The sequence below is a fragment of the Pteronotus mesoamericanus genome, unplaced genomic scaffold, assembly GCF_021234165.1.
Source record: "Pteronotus mesoamericanus isolate MK-2021 breed Mesoamerican mustached bat unplaced genomic scaffold, CSHL_Meso_final scaffold_371, whole genome shotgun sequence".
In the NCBI taxonomy this organism is placed as follows: Eukaryota; Metazoa; Chordata; class Mammalia; order Chiroptera; family Mormoopidae; genus Pteronotus; species Pteronotus mesoamericanus.
The window spans coordinates 4,230,464-4,246,293 of NW_026555314.1; the positions used below are offsets into that span (position 1 = coordinate 4,230,464).

Below are 15,830 nucleotides of genomic sequence, written 5' to 3' on the forward strand. Positions count from 1 at the left end.
AGTATATGATGTTGGTATGTATCTTCACTATCTTCTTTGTTTCAAATGGACAGCACTCTTTATAAAGAACCACCTCCCTTTGTCCACTGAGATCACTGGAGCTGTTCCAGCCCTACTTGCCCATGCTGTTTCTGAATTTTATTTTATTTTTCATAGAGCACACTTTTATAGTTTCTTAAACTTTCCTTCTCAATTTCTTTCCTAATTTGTCATGGTTATTTCACTTTGGAGTCTTACCTGTGAATTGCTGTGTATTTCTTCTCGCGTATTTTTCCCATGAGGTTGAAGCTGAGGTGAGACTGCTCAAGAAAATGCCGAGAAGCCACGGGCCTTTGACTTTGTTCTCACAGTAAAAGGGAAGGTGGTACGAGTTTTCACAAAACTGCGTGTTAGAAGCGTCCTTGAAAAATTTGCCAGGTCTTTTTCTTCTTCCTTTAGATTGGACGGTACATGACTCACCTCCAGGTTGCAGTCTACCCTCTTTTTCTTTAAAAGGAGGTCCTTCTTCTCTCCTCAGTGGGAAGGTCAAGAGCCCAGCATTCAGTAGACATTTAGTAGCTTGAGTGACAAAATCAAAAAGAATTTGAATGCATTAAATAAAAGCAAGCTTATTTTTCTTGTGGGACGGTCAAGAGCCCAGCATTCAGTAGACATTTAGTAGCTGTTGAGTGACAAAATCAAAAAGAATTTGAATGCATTAAATAAAAGCAAGCTTATTTTTAAATCCCTCTTTATTGGGCATTCTGATAACTGAGTTTGAAAACATAATTAATAACCTAAGATGGGTGTCTGTTCACCTATTTTGTGTGTTATGCCTAAGATACTGTGTACTTGAACTAGAAAGTAATGAATAAATTAGACTTGAGTGACTTTTTGGTTTATCTGGATGTCGAAGAACATTTTATTTTCTTTTTAGTTAACTCTAAGAATAATTGCAAAACAGATTTACTTTACACCTCACATTCTGTCCTCAGCTTTACTGTTGGGGGTTTGGATTGCGTGGCCACAATGCAGAGGCCTCCGAGGTGTAGCACCCGGTACTGACACTTGGCACTGTTACTCAGCTCTCCTTGGGGTTTTTAATCCTCACATTTGCCATGCTTCATGTTGTCAAAGTAGACCTTTTTTCCTAACTGTCAAACTCAATACTGTTTAAGTCAAAAATCTCCCAGAAAGTGAAAAGGGGTGGAAATTAGTTGGGATATTCTTACCGAACATGCATATTATTATTGTGATGGCAGTTGTACACCGCATGTTGTGTGAATTCTGTCAACATGGAAAACAAGCAGTCGAGGGCATTGCCGTACATAACTCACACTGTATTAATAGGAGGAATTTAGTTTTTAAGGACTCCCCAGAACATAAAACCTTGGCCTCAAAGGTGTATTTAATCTCATTTTTAACCAGTGGCCTATGTCATTTGTGATGAAATTGCGTGATCATACTACTAGATACATGGAAACTGTACCTTTTTTTCTTTATCTAGTATTTCTGTTAGCACCCGGTGTCGTCGTTTGCAGGACTTACCTTCTCAGCAGTTTCTCAGGAGGGAAAGCCGTGACAAGGAAGTTCTTGTTCTTTGCTCAGTAAAGTCATCAGCTTCCATCGCCAACTGCTAATTAAGTCAGGTTTTCATTTGGGTCTCCCATTATTCTTTCTTGAAGCAGGTTTGTTTTCTTATGCATGGTGTGTTTACTTTGGTTTTATAATTAAAACTAGCTAGTATAAGCAACATGCGAGTCCTTCAGCCCGGAATAAGAAATGGAAAATTTGTTTTATACACTGCTGGGAAAGGCTGCAATCTACAGTATGGAACTGAATTTACCAGCTTCCTGAGTAAAATAGTTTATTTGCTACTTGTCAGCACGCTTGTTGGGTGCTCTTTTATAGTACCTTACGCTGGGTTTTTCCTTCCTCCCTTCACCTGTAGTTGCTGAAAACCAGATGTGTTGGAATTAGTCCAAAAGCCACAATTAGCGGGACTTAATTTCTTCAAAGTCAGAGGATGGCTGTCTTTTCCCCTTAGAAAATGAACTTAACCCTTGTCTATGTTCAGGTTAGAGAAATAAGCCAGTGTTTATTCTTGTCATGGTTTTTTTGTTTTTGTTTTTTAACAGACATGTTCGGGGGGGCTTTTAAAGCAAGAAATGTACCGCCTTCTTAAGCTAGTCATTGTTGCCTTTTACTTCCAGGCAAAAATGCCATTATTAGAACTTTTTTCTCCTGGCAATGTATTTCATCTGCCCATATACCAACGTGAATTACTCTTGAGTTCCCTGTGGCCAGTCGCTTGTTGGAGCTGAAGACTGCACACGGGAAGCAGAGGGAGAGGTGCGAGCGGGCGGGATTGGCAGGAGGCGCTCAGGCTCGCTTGGCCTCCTGCTGACTCTGAAAAGGAAAAGCCATCAGATTTTACCATTCTGGCTGACACCAAGATCCCCCAAAAGCAAGAACCACTGGCCTTTGATATGTCGAATCCACAAGTCCTCTAGTTTGTACAAACGGCATTTCATTCATTTTGCCAGTCTTTTTTCTCTTGTCCTTTTTTCATGTGTCTTAATAGGTTTTTCCTAGAACACGTGCCTTGGTTTTCCCCCTTTCCATCCACCAGATACAAACATTCTAGTTCCTGCCAGGCTGACAGGTTTCAAAGTCTGTCCTGTCTTCGATGAAGACTTAGATCTTAAAAAACTTATTACTGAGGTTGCTGTTACTTTCTCAGCACGTACCAAGTATTTGACTGTTATTTTTCTGAACTCTATTGGCCTTGGAGGATTTCTCTGTGCTTAGCAGTGACTGGAGTGATGAAGACATTTCCATAGATAATTGTCTTTGTTTTCCTGTGGCAGAAAAGCTTTTTCCACCTGGGCCACACATAACGTGTCCCACTAAAATGAAAACTCAAATAATCACATATAAGAAATTGATGTCTAAAGTAGTTGATTGATGCATGTTAGGAATTCACACTTAGCTTGGAAGCTCTTTAATAGTAATTGCATATTGTTTAGGGTAAAATGCTAAAAAAATATATTTTTTTTGTCCTGAAGCAGTACTCTAGAAGGAGTAAGATACGGTTTATGCTTAGATGCCACAGGGCTGTACATGTAAGATTGTGTCCTCTGAGAAGTCCTTTACTTAGATCAAAGACGTGATGATGTCCTGTTAGAAAACAATGTCTGTATGATCAGATATGATGTGAGCATACTGATTTTCATCTTTCTCAATGCATGGTATTTTTGACATGGATGTAATTTGTTCAGGCACTGGGCTTACAGAACGATATTTCAGGAGAAAGCATAAGCACATTTTTTATGCTATACTTGTAAAAAATCTCCCCAAACTGATGCATTATCCCATATGGGGGAGAAGTAACCACTCTCCTACAACTACTTCTTCAGTCTAGAGCAAAGACTCTAGAGTAGGGAATAACCTCACATAAATTAAAATTCCATGGAAATATTTTAATTATGATTACCTCCTGACCTTTGGTGTTAGCAAACTGGGAAGTGGTTAGGTTGCAATAAATGAGGCCTCCCACTTGGAGGAACAGAAGGTGACGTAAATGTAGGGTGCCTAGTTGTGCACCCTGCATTTAGCCAAAGAGCTGGAGTGCAGAAAACTTGATTTCACTTAGGTGTTTCCTACTTGCCTCATCATAAGAATCCCCTGAAGATTCTGGATACTGTGGTTCAGTAATGTGGGATATGAGCCCAAGAACACACAGTCTTTAGAATTAGCAGACCAAGAGACAAATGTATTTGAAAAAAATAAATAATTAATTTAAAAATATATAACTACTATTAAAAAAAAAAGAATTAGCAGACCATTATTAAGAACATGCACTTTTAACAAGCATGTCACATGATTATTAAGTTAAGGCAAGATTTGCTGTGATAAGTAATTTCAGCTGTCTTCTCTGAACCCCGCCTTTCTCACCAACAGAATCAAAGATCTGACTAGAAGGATAGTCTGCTTCCTAAGTCATGTCTGTGATTTTGTGATTCCTGTTTTCTCCTGATGTGAGAGAGAAACATCAAAATCCTACCTTCTTGCATGTGTGACCGGGGATCAAACTCAACAACCTGGGCATGTGTCCTGGCCAGAAATCGATCTGGGGACCTTGCGGTCTACGGGACAACGCTCCAAGCAACTGAGAGACACCAGCCAGGGCAATTTATCACAGTGTGTTTAGCTAGAGAAACATGTCCCACTACTTGTGAGGACACAGTTGTCCAGCAACAAGGAATGTCTAACAGGCAGCAAATGAGTGTTGGTTGCTCCGTCCTTGACCTGCGAATTTTTTTCTTTGGCTGTTAGGGAATGGGTGATTGGGAACTATTAGCACACTTACCTGTGGGTTGTCGTGTTCCAAGTCTTCCCCTGTTTTCTGGGAGAATAAAAGGTATTTCTTAGACTCCACAAAATGACAGCCAGTAATTGACATGAGTTGACTCTGGTTTGGGGTTTTTCAGAGTTGGGCGGGGAGGGGTGGGCCTCTCAGGAACAGAAGCATAATGGCAGTCTGGAGTACCAAATTCATCCTTTCAAAGTTACTTTCTTTTAGGTGAATTTAATTCTTTAAGTTTGGGTCACTCGTGAATTAATGAATTCCTGTTAAGCAGGGTTTACCTTTAGAACATCTTTAGGGTATATAGCTTATTAAAACTGTTTAATGTATATGCTATTTTGAATGGTACATCTAATTGTGGTCCATGGTGTTTAATATATTTTAGAAACTTGATGGCTTCTACAGGGAGCCAGGCCTCTGATACAGACAACATTTTTGGATTCTTCAGTGATGGCGCACCCCCCCACCAAAAAGCCCAGGTAAATAGGGGAGGGGAATCTGAGGAGCGAAGCGCATTACCAGTGATGGTAGTTCACAAAAGATCACAGACCTGCTCTGTAGCCTCGTAGTTTTCACTAATTAATGTTGCCCTTTATGTAAAATTAAATTTCTTTTTTGGATCTAATTTTATTTTTTATCAAGATCATGAATGTACATAGTTTTAGAAGCCAGTACTTCAAGGCTCACGATGCCTCACTCATTCCCCCTCAGACACTGTCACTTTCAACTTCTTTATGCGTTTCTCTTGTAGTTACATCCGTGTTTTTAAATGCTGTGTGTACTGCTATATTTCAGTGTTTTGGTTTTATTACTATCTATTTCCGGTTATGGAAGATGAGAATTATGCTTGCTTTCATAGATCTCCCTCCTTGTCTCCCCCCCCCCCCCCAGTATGTTGTATATCACGTTTTTTTGGTTCTTTTTAATATTTACATTACATGGCTTTATAAATAATATTCTTAGATGATCCTAATAATGTGTTATGGTTATATTTCTTGTCCATTTTTGCCTCGAAGTTATTAAAGATTGCCTCTTTTTTTTTTTAATTTAATTTTTGGTTCACTTTGTTTTCTGTGTTCCTGTCAATTTATCTTCAAACTCTGTGACAAAACAGTCAGTCTCCTAGACACACTGACACCTGAGTAACGCACTAGTTATATTTGTTCCGTGGATTCTTCCTCTGGACTGTGCTCCCCTCTGAGCAGCTCCTCTCATGCTGACTGTGCCATTTTCCTTTCCTGTCACCCTGAGGATTCCTCATTCGTCCCTCCGGCATTGGATCCTATTTCCTGGATCTCATGTCTGCGGTGGTGTGCCCGGCATTGATCCTATTTCTGGCCTCTCTTGTGTGTGTGTGTGTGTGTGTGTGTACTTCATTTAGCTTCCTCAGTAAGGATGCATAGGAGAAAAGTGTTTGGAAACATTTGAAAAATGCCTTTACTGTACACTTAAATTTATTTGATGATTTGGCAGAGTGTAGAATGTTAGGCAGGAAATTGTTTTCCTTAGAGTTAAGAAGTTATTGCTCATTCTCTGCTAACTCCTAAGTGTTTCTGCCAAAACAGCCCCTCTATGCTGATTCCTGGTCATTTGTGTTATATGACCTCTTTGTGTTTTTGTTTTTTTTTTATTAGAAGCTTGTAAGGATGGTTATTGTCAGTAACCTCAAAATTTATCAATACATCATTGTGAAATTTTCAGGTTGCTGAGAGTAAAATCATCTAGTTATCAGGTGTTTGTCCCTTTTTATAGCATTCTGTTCATGTTTTATAGATGTATTTTGTGAATCTCTATGAAGATGTCATTGTTTTCTTCTCAGTTTTTCTTCTCTTTCCTTTATTGTCTCTTGTTTCCTCCAAGTTCAAGTTTATCTGCTAGTTTTGTTTTGGTGACATGTTTGTGTTGTGGCCTTTGCCCAAATATAAGGCGACCTTTATACGTCTGCTTATATTTAAAAAGCCAACCAGAGATTGTGTGTGTGCCTAAGGGGCTTGGTCGCTGATGGGCCTCACTGCGGGTATCAAGTACGGGGCAGGCTCCCCCTGTGAGCAGCTGGGGGCGTCTCCTCTGGGGCTGGCCATTTCCCCCTTGAAGGAGTCCTCCAGCCTCCTGACCGAGTGGGGAATGGGGCACAACTATAAGGCTCACTGCCGGTGTGTGGCAGCCTTCCTCTGGGAGACGGGGGCTGGGGAGAGTCTTCTGTTTCATACACAGACCTTTCCTTGCACAGTGTCCTCACATTGAGAATCCTCTGGTTCAGCCTTTCTGGAAGGCAAGCTCCAGTCTCAGAATTCTGCCCACTTGGTACGGCCTTGCCATGAATTTGCCTGTTTGGGCCCTGCCAGCCCCCCACCTTCAGGTACTCCCGGACAGCCCCAGGGTTCTGCAGAGGGCAGCAGCTCTGACCCTACGGCTTCTAAAGTTGTGGCCACCTCTGTTGTCTGCTCTCAGCGTTGCCAGTTCCACTTTTTATGAATTGATGTCTTCTAAAAAAATTTAATATTATTTAGTGGTTTTAGAAAGAACCAGAGATGAAAAGCAACTGAAATTTTTTCTTTTTAATTGAAAGTCTTAAATTAGGAAAACATACCTCAAATCTATAATGTAGGAGGTAAAAATTTCAAACAGTACAGCACAATCAAGTGAAAAGTAAAATTTTTTTCTCCCCAGTCCCCAGAGTGACCCACTATGTACAGTTCTTGTAAATCCTTCTAGAAATTTTCTGAGTCTATATTTGTGTTTGCTTCACTGTCTTGATTCCCTTGAACTGAAAATCATTTTTCATCACTTGCTTCTAATACCTAATACCATCTTTTCCAATAAAATTGTGAGATTAGGAGCTCCATTTTGCTCATAAATACATCCCTGGTGCCTATGATACAGTGTCTGGTACTTTATACATTTTTCATATTTGTTGAACGACTGAATGCAGGAGTTAGGGATAGGGAAGTTATTTACTGTTTTCCCAAAGCTTAAAGTGTTGTTCTTTCTTAGGTTATGCCAAAATGCTGATCCTGTTTCCCTTTATTTTATTGTTTGGACAGAAGGTTGACAAAGACAGTTTCTTGGGGGAGAAAAATATGCCTCAGCAAAAAGTAAAGCATATCAGTATATTTCAAACAGATTGGATTATAGCCTGCAGAATGAAGGGGGTGGAGAACAAAACACAGAACCTGTGCCCGGTCTGTCTCGCAGGGACACGTCAGGACAGAACTCTGTGCTCACCCTGGTGAGAAAGTGATGGTTTTCACTTTATGTCATATCCATTGAAGAGTTATTTCTATGTTTATGTAGGTTCTTGAGGCTCCTCCTGTGTTTTTAGAATTCTCTTGGCCACTTTTTTCTTTCCCTTTGGCCTGAGGACACCCAGACCAAATTGAAGGCAAACTTGTTCCCACGTTTGACTGTCCTGCTCAATTTTAGTCAAGCTCATTTTTATCTTAATAATGTTCACAAAATTTGGGCTTAACATTTTTCATTGGCCGCCTTTCGTCTCCTGCTTTGTTTCTCAACAACAGTAGTTAGATTTGTATGGGGTTCTGTTCTCTCAGGAATCTACATCAGACATGTTCTTTGAAATATAATGCTGGTTTAAAATATAACGTAGCAAAACTCAGCTGAGTTGTAATATAATTGGAGTTTTTCCTGGTATTAGTGGGTTTTCTTAGATTGAGAGGTCTGTGAAGAAGAAAATTGATTTTAAGATGCCTTTTTAGGATTCCTGAAAAAGGTTTATGACTGTTTTTCAGCAGGCTGGCACAGCACTCTGGTCTTTGTGCATAAGCTGTTTTGGAGAGGTGTCAGAAACTGGCACTGGCCATCTTTGCAGCTATAAAAGTCACAGCTGAAAACTGTGGTTTTAGACAGTCTGTCTGTGTGCCCCGTATCTGTTGGATGTTCCCCATCCTCTCTTTTGTTAACTTTTTTAGGAAGCTACTTCCAAGCTTAAAAAGTAAGAAGCCTCAGGAGCTCGTGCTGGTGATCGGGACAGGCATAAGTGCTGCGGTAGCGCCGCAGGTGCCAGCCCTGAAGTCCTGGAAGGGCTTGATTCAGGCCTTGCTGGATGCTGCCATTGATTTTGATCTTCTAGAAGATGAGGAGAGCAAAAAATTTCAGAAGTGTCTCCACGAAGACAAGAATCTTGTTCATGTTGCCCATGACCTCATTCAGAAACTCTCTCCTGTGAGTACCCTGTCATTTGAACTTTGCCAAAGCCATCTGATGCATGTGAGTGGGATCAGATATTCATTTCCAGCATGTAGATTTGCATAGCATTTGCCTCTTCTGCAAAATATCTGTTGATGGATCTCATTCATGGTGTTGTCTTTTGATCCCATTTTAGTATGTGGTATATTTGTGTGTGCGCGTGTATGTGTGTTTGTGTGTGTGTGAGAGAGAGAGTGTGGTGATGACGACGATGATGTTGTTGTTGAGGCCTTTCTGTGTAAAAAAATGAGACCACTGTTCCATTGTGGCTGTATTTTGAGTTTACTTTTTCTGCACTCACTACTAAAAAAGCTGTGTTCACTGGCATTCATGCTTTTTAGGAAACGTCAGAAAGATTAGGGATAGTTCTCATTTTATGGATGAAGCAATACAAGTTTTTAAGGTTCTTTTAAAGGCAGTCACTCAAAATACTTATAAGGAATTTTGTCTTGCTTGATCAAACTGAGTTGGATGCCAAATTCCTAATGGCTAAAGAGCCTCCTTGTCTTGTTCTGTCTTATAAATGTCTTAAAAATAAGGATTTACTTAAATATTTGGAAATAATAGAATAGCCAAAGTATAAGTCAAGTGCACCTTAAATATGTATGTGTATGAACTGTTACTCCTTGAAGAGTTAGTTATCAGTGTTTACCTGCCCCCTCCCCAACCCACGCAGTCCTAAGTCCTATAGGAAAGAAGTGTCATGAAGAGTTAGCCTAAAAGACATGGATTTAAAAGTAATTTCCTCCGGGTTCATGACTCATTTTAGAAACTTAGGGCCTTTTTTCACTTCTTCTTTTCATTTCCTTGTCCTTAATTGGGATAAGTTGTTACTAACTTAGAACAATGTAAAGAATTAACAGGCTGTAAAGAGCTCATGGTACCTTCATCTTATACCATATACAGAAATTAACTCAAAATGGATTAAAGACTTAAATATAAGAGATAAAACTATAAAACTCTTAGAAGAAAACAAAGGTCTAATACTTTATGACCTTGGATTTGGCAGTGGTTTTTTAAACATGACACCAAAAGCACACACATGTAACAGAGGAAAAAGCAGATAAACTGCACTTCACCAAAGTTAAAAACTGTTAGGCTCCAAGAACACTACCAGGAAAGTGAAAATACAGCCCCAGAATGGGAGAAAATATTAGCACTTCATATATCTCGTAAGGATGTAGTACCCAGAATATATAAAGAACTGTTCCATTTTAACAGTAAAAACGCTAATTCAGTTCAAAAATGGCAAAATATTTGAATAGACATTCCTCCAAGGAAGATACACAGTTGGTCAATGAGTACATGAAAAGATGCATGACATCATTAGTCATTAGAAAAATGCACATTAAAACCACATGAAATACCATTAGGATGGCAGGAATGGAAAAGTCAGTAAGTGTAGGCAAAGATGCAGAGAAATGGGAAGCTCCATACACTGCTGGGGATGTGAAATGGTGCAGATAATGTGGAAGACAGTCTGGCAGTTCCTCAAGTAATTAAATATAGTTACCATATGACCCAGCAGTTCCACTTCTAAATATATATACCCAAGAGAAATGAAAACATATGTTCATAATAAACTTGTATGTGAATGTTTATAGCATGACTCATAGTAGCCAAAAGGTAGAAATAACCCAGATGTCCATCACCTGTCAAATGGGTAAACAAAATGTGGCATATTCATACAATCGAGTATTGACCATAAAAAGGAATTAAGTACTAAGAGATGTTACAACATGAACAGACTTTTAAAACATTATGCTAACTGGAAGTCAGTTGTGAAAGACAACATATTAGATGATTCCATTCATAGAAAATGTCCAGAACAGGCAAATCCATTAGGGGCAAGGAAGTAGTTGCCTAGGGCTGGCGCAGGGCTGGAGGGCAGAGGGATGGTAAGCGGTGCAGGGGCTTTTTTGAGATGATCAAAATGCTGTAAAGTGGACTGGTGACAGTTGCACATATTGGTAAATCTACAAATAATCATTGAACTGTACGGGTTACATAGGCAATTTGTAGGCTATGTGAATTGTATCTCAATAAAGCTGTAAAAATAAAGCTAAAAGGTATATGATTCAGTAGAAAGTGAGAGTAGCTATATTAGTATCTGTTAAAGTACACTTGAGCAGAGAGGAAGGAAAATGTATTTTTTTAATGTCCCAAAATATATGAAATTATTGTCATATAAAAGGTAATTTAAGAGTATAGATACAAAAAATGTAAGGGATTAAAATATTAAAGATGTGTGTGAACCAGTTTATTAATAAAAATGCTATTTTTCTGGAAAGAAAAGAAAAAAAAAAGAGCTCATGATGGAAAGAAGAAGTACTAGTCCCAAAAGACTAGATGTTAAGAAGTCGAATTTCAGACTAGGACCCTGCAGTTTTGCTTTGCCACCCTATTATCTTGTCTGTAGTTGTCAGTTATCCATTCAAAAGATCTCCTGAGAAGGGAAAACATAATTTCCCTAGTTTGGGATAAAGTAATGAGAAGATTTAAAGTCAGTGTCACTAAATATATACCAACCAAATATGTCAAAGTAAGATCACTACCTATCTGTGGATGATGATTTATCATTGACCTTAAATTATAGTTGTAGAATAGTGTCAGTCCTAATAGAGTAGCAATTGTTAAACTTTTTTGGGTCAAGACTCCAAAATTAAAAATTAAAATTGAGAAAGTTTTAAAATAATTCATTTTAAAACAATAGTAAACTTATTATATGTTAACATGAATGTTTATGAAAAATAACTTTTTTTAAAACAATTTGTGAGAAGAGTAATAATTCACAATTTTGCAAATCTCTTAATGCCTGGCTTAATAGAAAACAGCTGGGTACTCATACCTGCTTTATATAGTCAGTCTGTTATATTTGTGTTGGTTTGGTTTAATATAAGTAAAAAAAAATCAGGTCCCACAGATGCATAGCTGGAAAAGAAAGAAGTATAGATATTCTTTGTTTATACTACACCAGAAATTCAGTAAGTGGTGGCTTCCTAAAGATTAATAACAATATGGATACTTCCAGTCAAGATGGCAGCATAAGCGGACATGGCTCACTTCTTCGCACAATCACAGCCAAATTACAACTAAAATGTAGACCACCCATCTCTCAGAACTGACATAAATTGAGTTGAATGGAAGTCTGACAACTATGGATTTAAAGAAACCACATCCATCTGCAATGGTAGGAGAGGCAGAGATGTGGAACAGGCTGGTCCCATATCCATGTGTGGTGGGTAAAAATTTGGGAGGAATATCTTGGAGGAGTCCTGGCCCAACTCCAAGCCCCCCAGCCCAGGGTTCCAGTGCCAGGAAGATAAGTCCCCACAACTTCTGGCTGCAAAAACCAGCGGATTGAGTCAGTGGAAGAAACTGCTGGAGCCCCAGGCATTTCCTCTTAAAGAACCACACACAGACTCACCTACTCAGGCTCAGTCCCTCTGAGCTGCGGCGACGGGGTGGCAGCCTGAGGGGCACCTGTGGCGTGCAGGGGGAGACTGAGGTGTCTGGTACCAAGGAGAGCAGAGGCCTTTGTCCCTTTTCTGGGCCCTTCCCCCATAGAGCCAGCACACTGGTGCCATATCTAAGATTCCATAAGCCTGGCTAACACTGTTTGACCCACTTTGGAGATCCCTAGGTACTCTCCCCCCTGCCAAACGCCCCCCGCCCCCGCAACTTACAGGCCCACCCAAGCTGCTTTTCCATGTGGATGGTCTTGGTTTGCACTTCACTACTTCTTAAATCCTCTCAAACAAGCAGCAGCTGGCCTCAGTGAGCCCCAGACCCAGAACTAGCAGCCTAGATTCACAGCTTGGCCTCTCCTGGAAATCTCCAAGCGCAGCACAAGTAGCAGCCATCTCAGATGGCTTTATACCTCAGGCAGGGTGGCCCGGGCAGAACAGAGGTGGGGGCTGACCTTGGCCTGCACCACCCAGGAAACCCCAGAGCCTGTGCACCCAGTGGACAGCTACAGACCACCACACCTGCCCCTGCCCAGATGATCCCTCATGGAGGGTGAAGGTCAGTGGTAAGTGGTAAGTCCTTGCAGCTGACTGGCCTGGGTAAATCCCTCCCATTGATCTGCCAACAGCAACCAAGACTCAACTACAAGAGGAGGGTGTACTCAGCCCACACGAAGGGTGTACCTCAAACACCCAGCTTGAGTGATAGGGGAGGCTGTGCCACTGGACCCTGCAGGACACCTACTACATTAGGCCACACTGCCAAGACACGGAGTCAAAGCAGCTCTACCTAACACATAGAAATAAACACAGGGAGGCTGCCAGAACAAGGAGACAAAGACACATGAAAGAACAGATCAAAACTCCAGAAAAAGAGCTTAATGAATTGGAGATAAGCAATCTACTAGATGCAGAGTTCAAAACCCTGGTTATAAGGATGCTCAAGGAACTTAGTGAAGACCTTAACAGTGTAAAGAAAATCCAGTCAAAAACAAAGGGTACATTAATTGAAATAAAAAACAATTTATAGGAAACAACAGTAGAGCAGATGAAGCTGAGAATCACATCAATGATGTGGAACAAAAGGAAGCAAAGAACAACCAATCAGAACAAGAAGAAGAAAAGAGAATCCAAAAAGACGAGGATAGTGTAAGCAGCCTGTGAAACAACTTTAAGTAATCCAAGATTTGCTTCATAGAGGCGCCAGAAGGAGGAGAGAAAGGACAAGAAATTGGAAATATATTTGAAAAATAATGAAAGAAATCTTCCATAATTTAGTGAAGGGAATAGACATGCAAGTCCAGGAAGCAGAGTCCCAAACAAGATGGATGCCCACCCTAAGACACATCAGAGTTAAAATGCCGAAGGTGAAAGATAAAGAGATGGGAGGGCGGGTATGGGAGAATGGGTGAGAGAGGTGAGAGGATTAAGAAGTACAACTAGGTGGTTACGGAGTAGCCTTGGGAATGTCAAGTACAGTGTAGGAAAGAGAGTAGCCAAAGAATTTACTGAACGAGGTGGGGGGATTGCCTGAGGGAGGGGGCGGTGCTGGGTGGAGGGAGGATAAGGGGGGGGAAATCAGGACAACTGTAATAGCATAGTCAATAGAATAGAAAAAATTTTTAAAAAGATTACTAACAATATGGAACCTGAAGTCAAATCATATCCATATTAATGGTTATCTGAATTTGACCTTTTTCCATTCTGTTGCATTAGGTAAATCCATCGGTCTATCTGGCACATAGAATGAATCTTTTACCCGTATGTGATTTTGTAACATGCATTGGTCATTTGGAAAATACTAGTTCACTGAGTTATACATGGCTTCCAAATGTTGAAACATTTCACTGCACAATAAAACAGTGCACCCTAATACTGCCACCAATCTCATCGCAGAGATTCGAAAACTGTCTAGCTCATTGTGGCAGATAAAAGTTTTCTAAAATGCCTATTTTTGCTTGAAACCTGAGATTTCATCATAGGCAACAGTGACAGCAATCAGTACTTGTTCATCATAGGCTCCTGTTGTTCATTTTTGAGAAAAGTGCCTGAGAATACCCAAATCGGAATAACCGTCATTTGTCAGTCACTGAAGTAAAAGTGTTTGATGAAAAAGAAGATGGCTAGTTCAGTTAACAGTTCAAATAATCACACAAGTGTTTTGCCTTGGAGACAGCCATCATACTTCAGTACATAGAAGTGCTTTGTGCAGATTTCCTGTTTCTTCCTACAGAATATTAGAAGGACAAGGTACTCAGGAGTCAAGATTTAATACAGTTAATTTTTTACTGCGTCATGAGGGACATCCTTAAGTGAAACTGGTTTTTTCCATACTGAAAGTCTTCGGTAATGAAGAACACAATGGTTACTGGAGTTTGCCAGAGCCAAACTGACGACCGCGAGGAGCAAATGCTTTGAGAATGGCAGTTTTGCAGCTTATTTCATACATTAGAATCAAAGGAGGAGACATAAGCGGTTATGTGAAATCCATTGGTGACAGATTAGGGAGGCAGGACAAAGCAAAGCAGGGGGAATTTCTGGGGTTGGATAAAGAGTAAAACAGATACAGACACGCTTCTTTTCCATTGGTGGGTATGGGATAGTTGATAACACAGCACATAGAGAGGGTGCGCGTGGGGGTGGTGGAGGTACAAGTTAACAATGAAGGGTTCTCTGGTCTCCTGCTCTTGTGGGGAGTTGCGCCCTGAGGAGTGTGGAAAAGGAGGATTACTCTGACCTTCCAAACGTCTATTACCAGAGGAAAAAAAAAGATAGACATGCTCAGTTAATGTAAATACTGACCTTTGCCCAGGAAACTACAGGCATGACTATGCGCTATGACTCACTTTCAGTTAGGAATTGTGATGTTCAGACCATCCTGTGTGGTTGCTTTCAGTGTCTGAGTTTGTAAGCCGGCCATACTGACCTCCCCTGAGCTTGTGAGGTTTGGTATGTGGCCTCTTTTGGTTTACATAAGAAATTAATAGTATTGCCTTTTTTTTTTTTAGCTTTGATAATGGTGTTGCTTGTTTTGTTTTATCTGTAAAGGGGAGTCCTCTTTTCGGGAACCTACTGAAGTATTGGATGAAATGATATGATACCTAGGAATCGCTTTGAAAAATGTAGTGAAGTGGGGAAGGGGGGAAGGTGGATGGGATTTAGGTTAAACCAGATCGGCTGTGGTGTGATTATCGTTCAGACGGGCTGATGGGTATGTGGTGGTGGTTTTTAAATAATCTTTTTACTTTTGTGTAAGTTTGAAACTGTCCATATTAAAAACACACACAGACACACACAAGAATCTAACAACAGTAACATGGAGAGAGTTAACAGGCCCATCTACTGAGCCAGTTTCTTACAGCAGGGAAGTAAGTAACATTGTCCTCAATGCAGAGAGCATTCAGAATCAGAAAAAAATGCCATTTAAGGAAGCCCTGGGCAAATCGTTTTACTTCTCAGAATCTCTTGGCACCTATGAAACTGGGGTTTTGTGAAGAATAAGTGAGATAACGAATATAAAGTGTCTGGCACATAGTAAATGCTCTATAAGTGTTAGAATATAGGTGAAGGAGTCAGGTTTATGTTTGTTTTCACTTGGGGATCAGAAGGATGAGAGGCACAGGGCAGAAGGAAACGAAGCAGCATTGGCTTCAGTTTCCTGTTTGAAATGAATGAGAAAATATTCATGGAAGTTGTGTGGGAGTTCGGCATTTCCTTTTGACCGTGGAAATGCCTTTTGTTTTCATTCCTTTGTCCTGATTCAGAGAGGCCACTGGTGGGAAATTTAGTTCCGAGTCACCTGCTTCGAG

The 15,830-nt window shown here is 40.3% G+C and overlaps 1 protein-coding gene across 1 annotated transcript in view; it reads left to right on the forward strand.

Annotated features, from left to right (window-relative positions):
* FAM118B (family with sequence similarity 118 member B) overlaps positions 1-15,830 on the forward strand; it is a 40,166-nt gene that overhangs the window by 13,696 nt on the left and 10,640 nt on the right. Inside the window, 3 exon segments of the mRNA XM_054592655.1 lie at positions 4,734-4,803; positions 4,805-4,827; positions 8,278-8,530. Of these exon segments, the coding sequence (XP_054448630.1) occupies positions 4,741-4,803; positions 4,805-4,827; positions 8,278-8,530 (339 nt within the window). The 5' untranslated portion in view covers positions 4,734-4,740.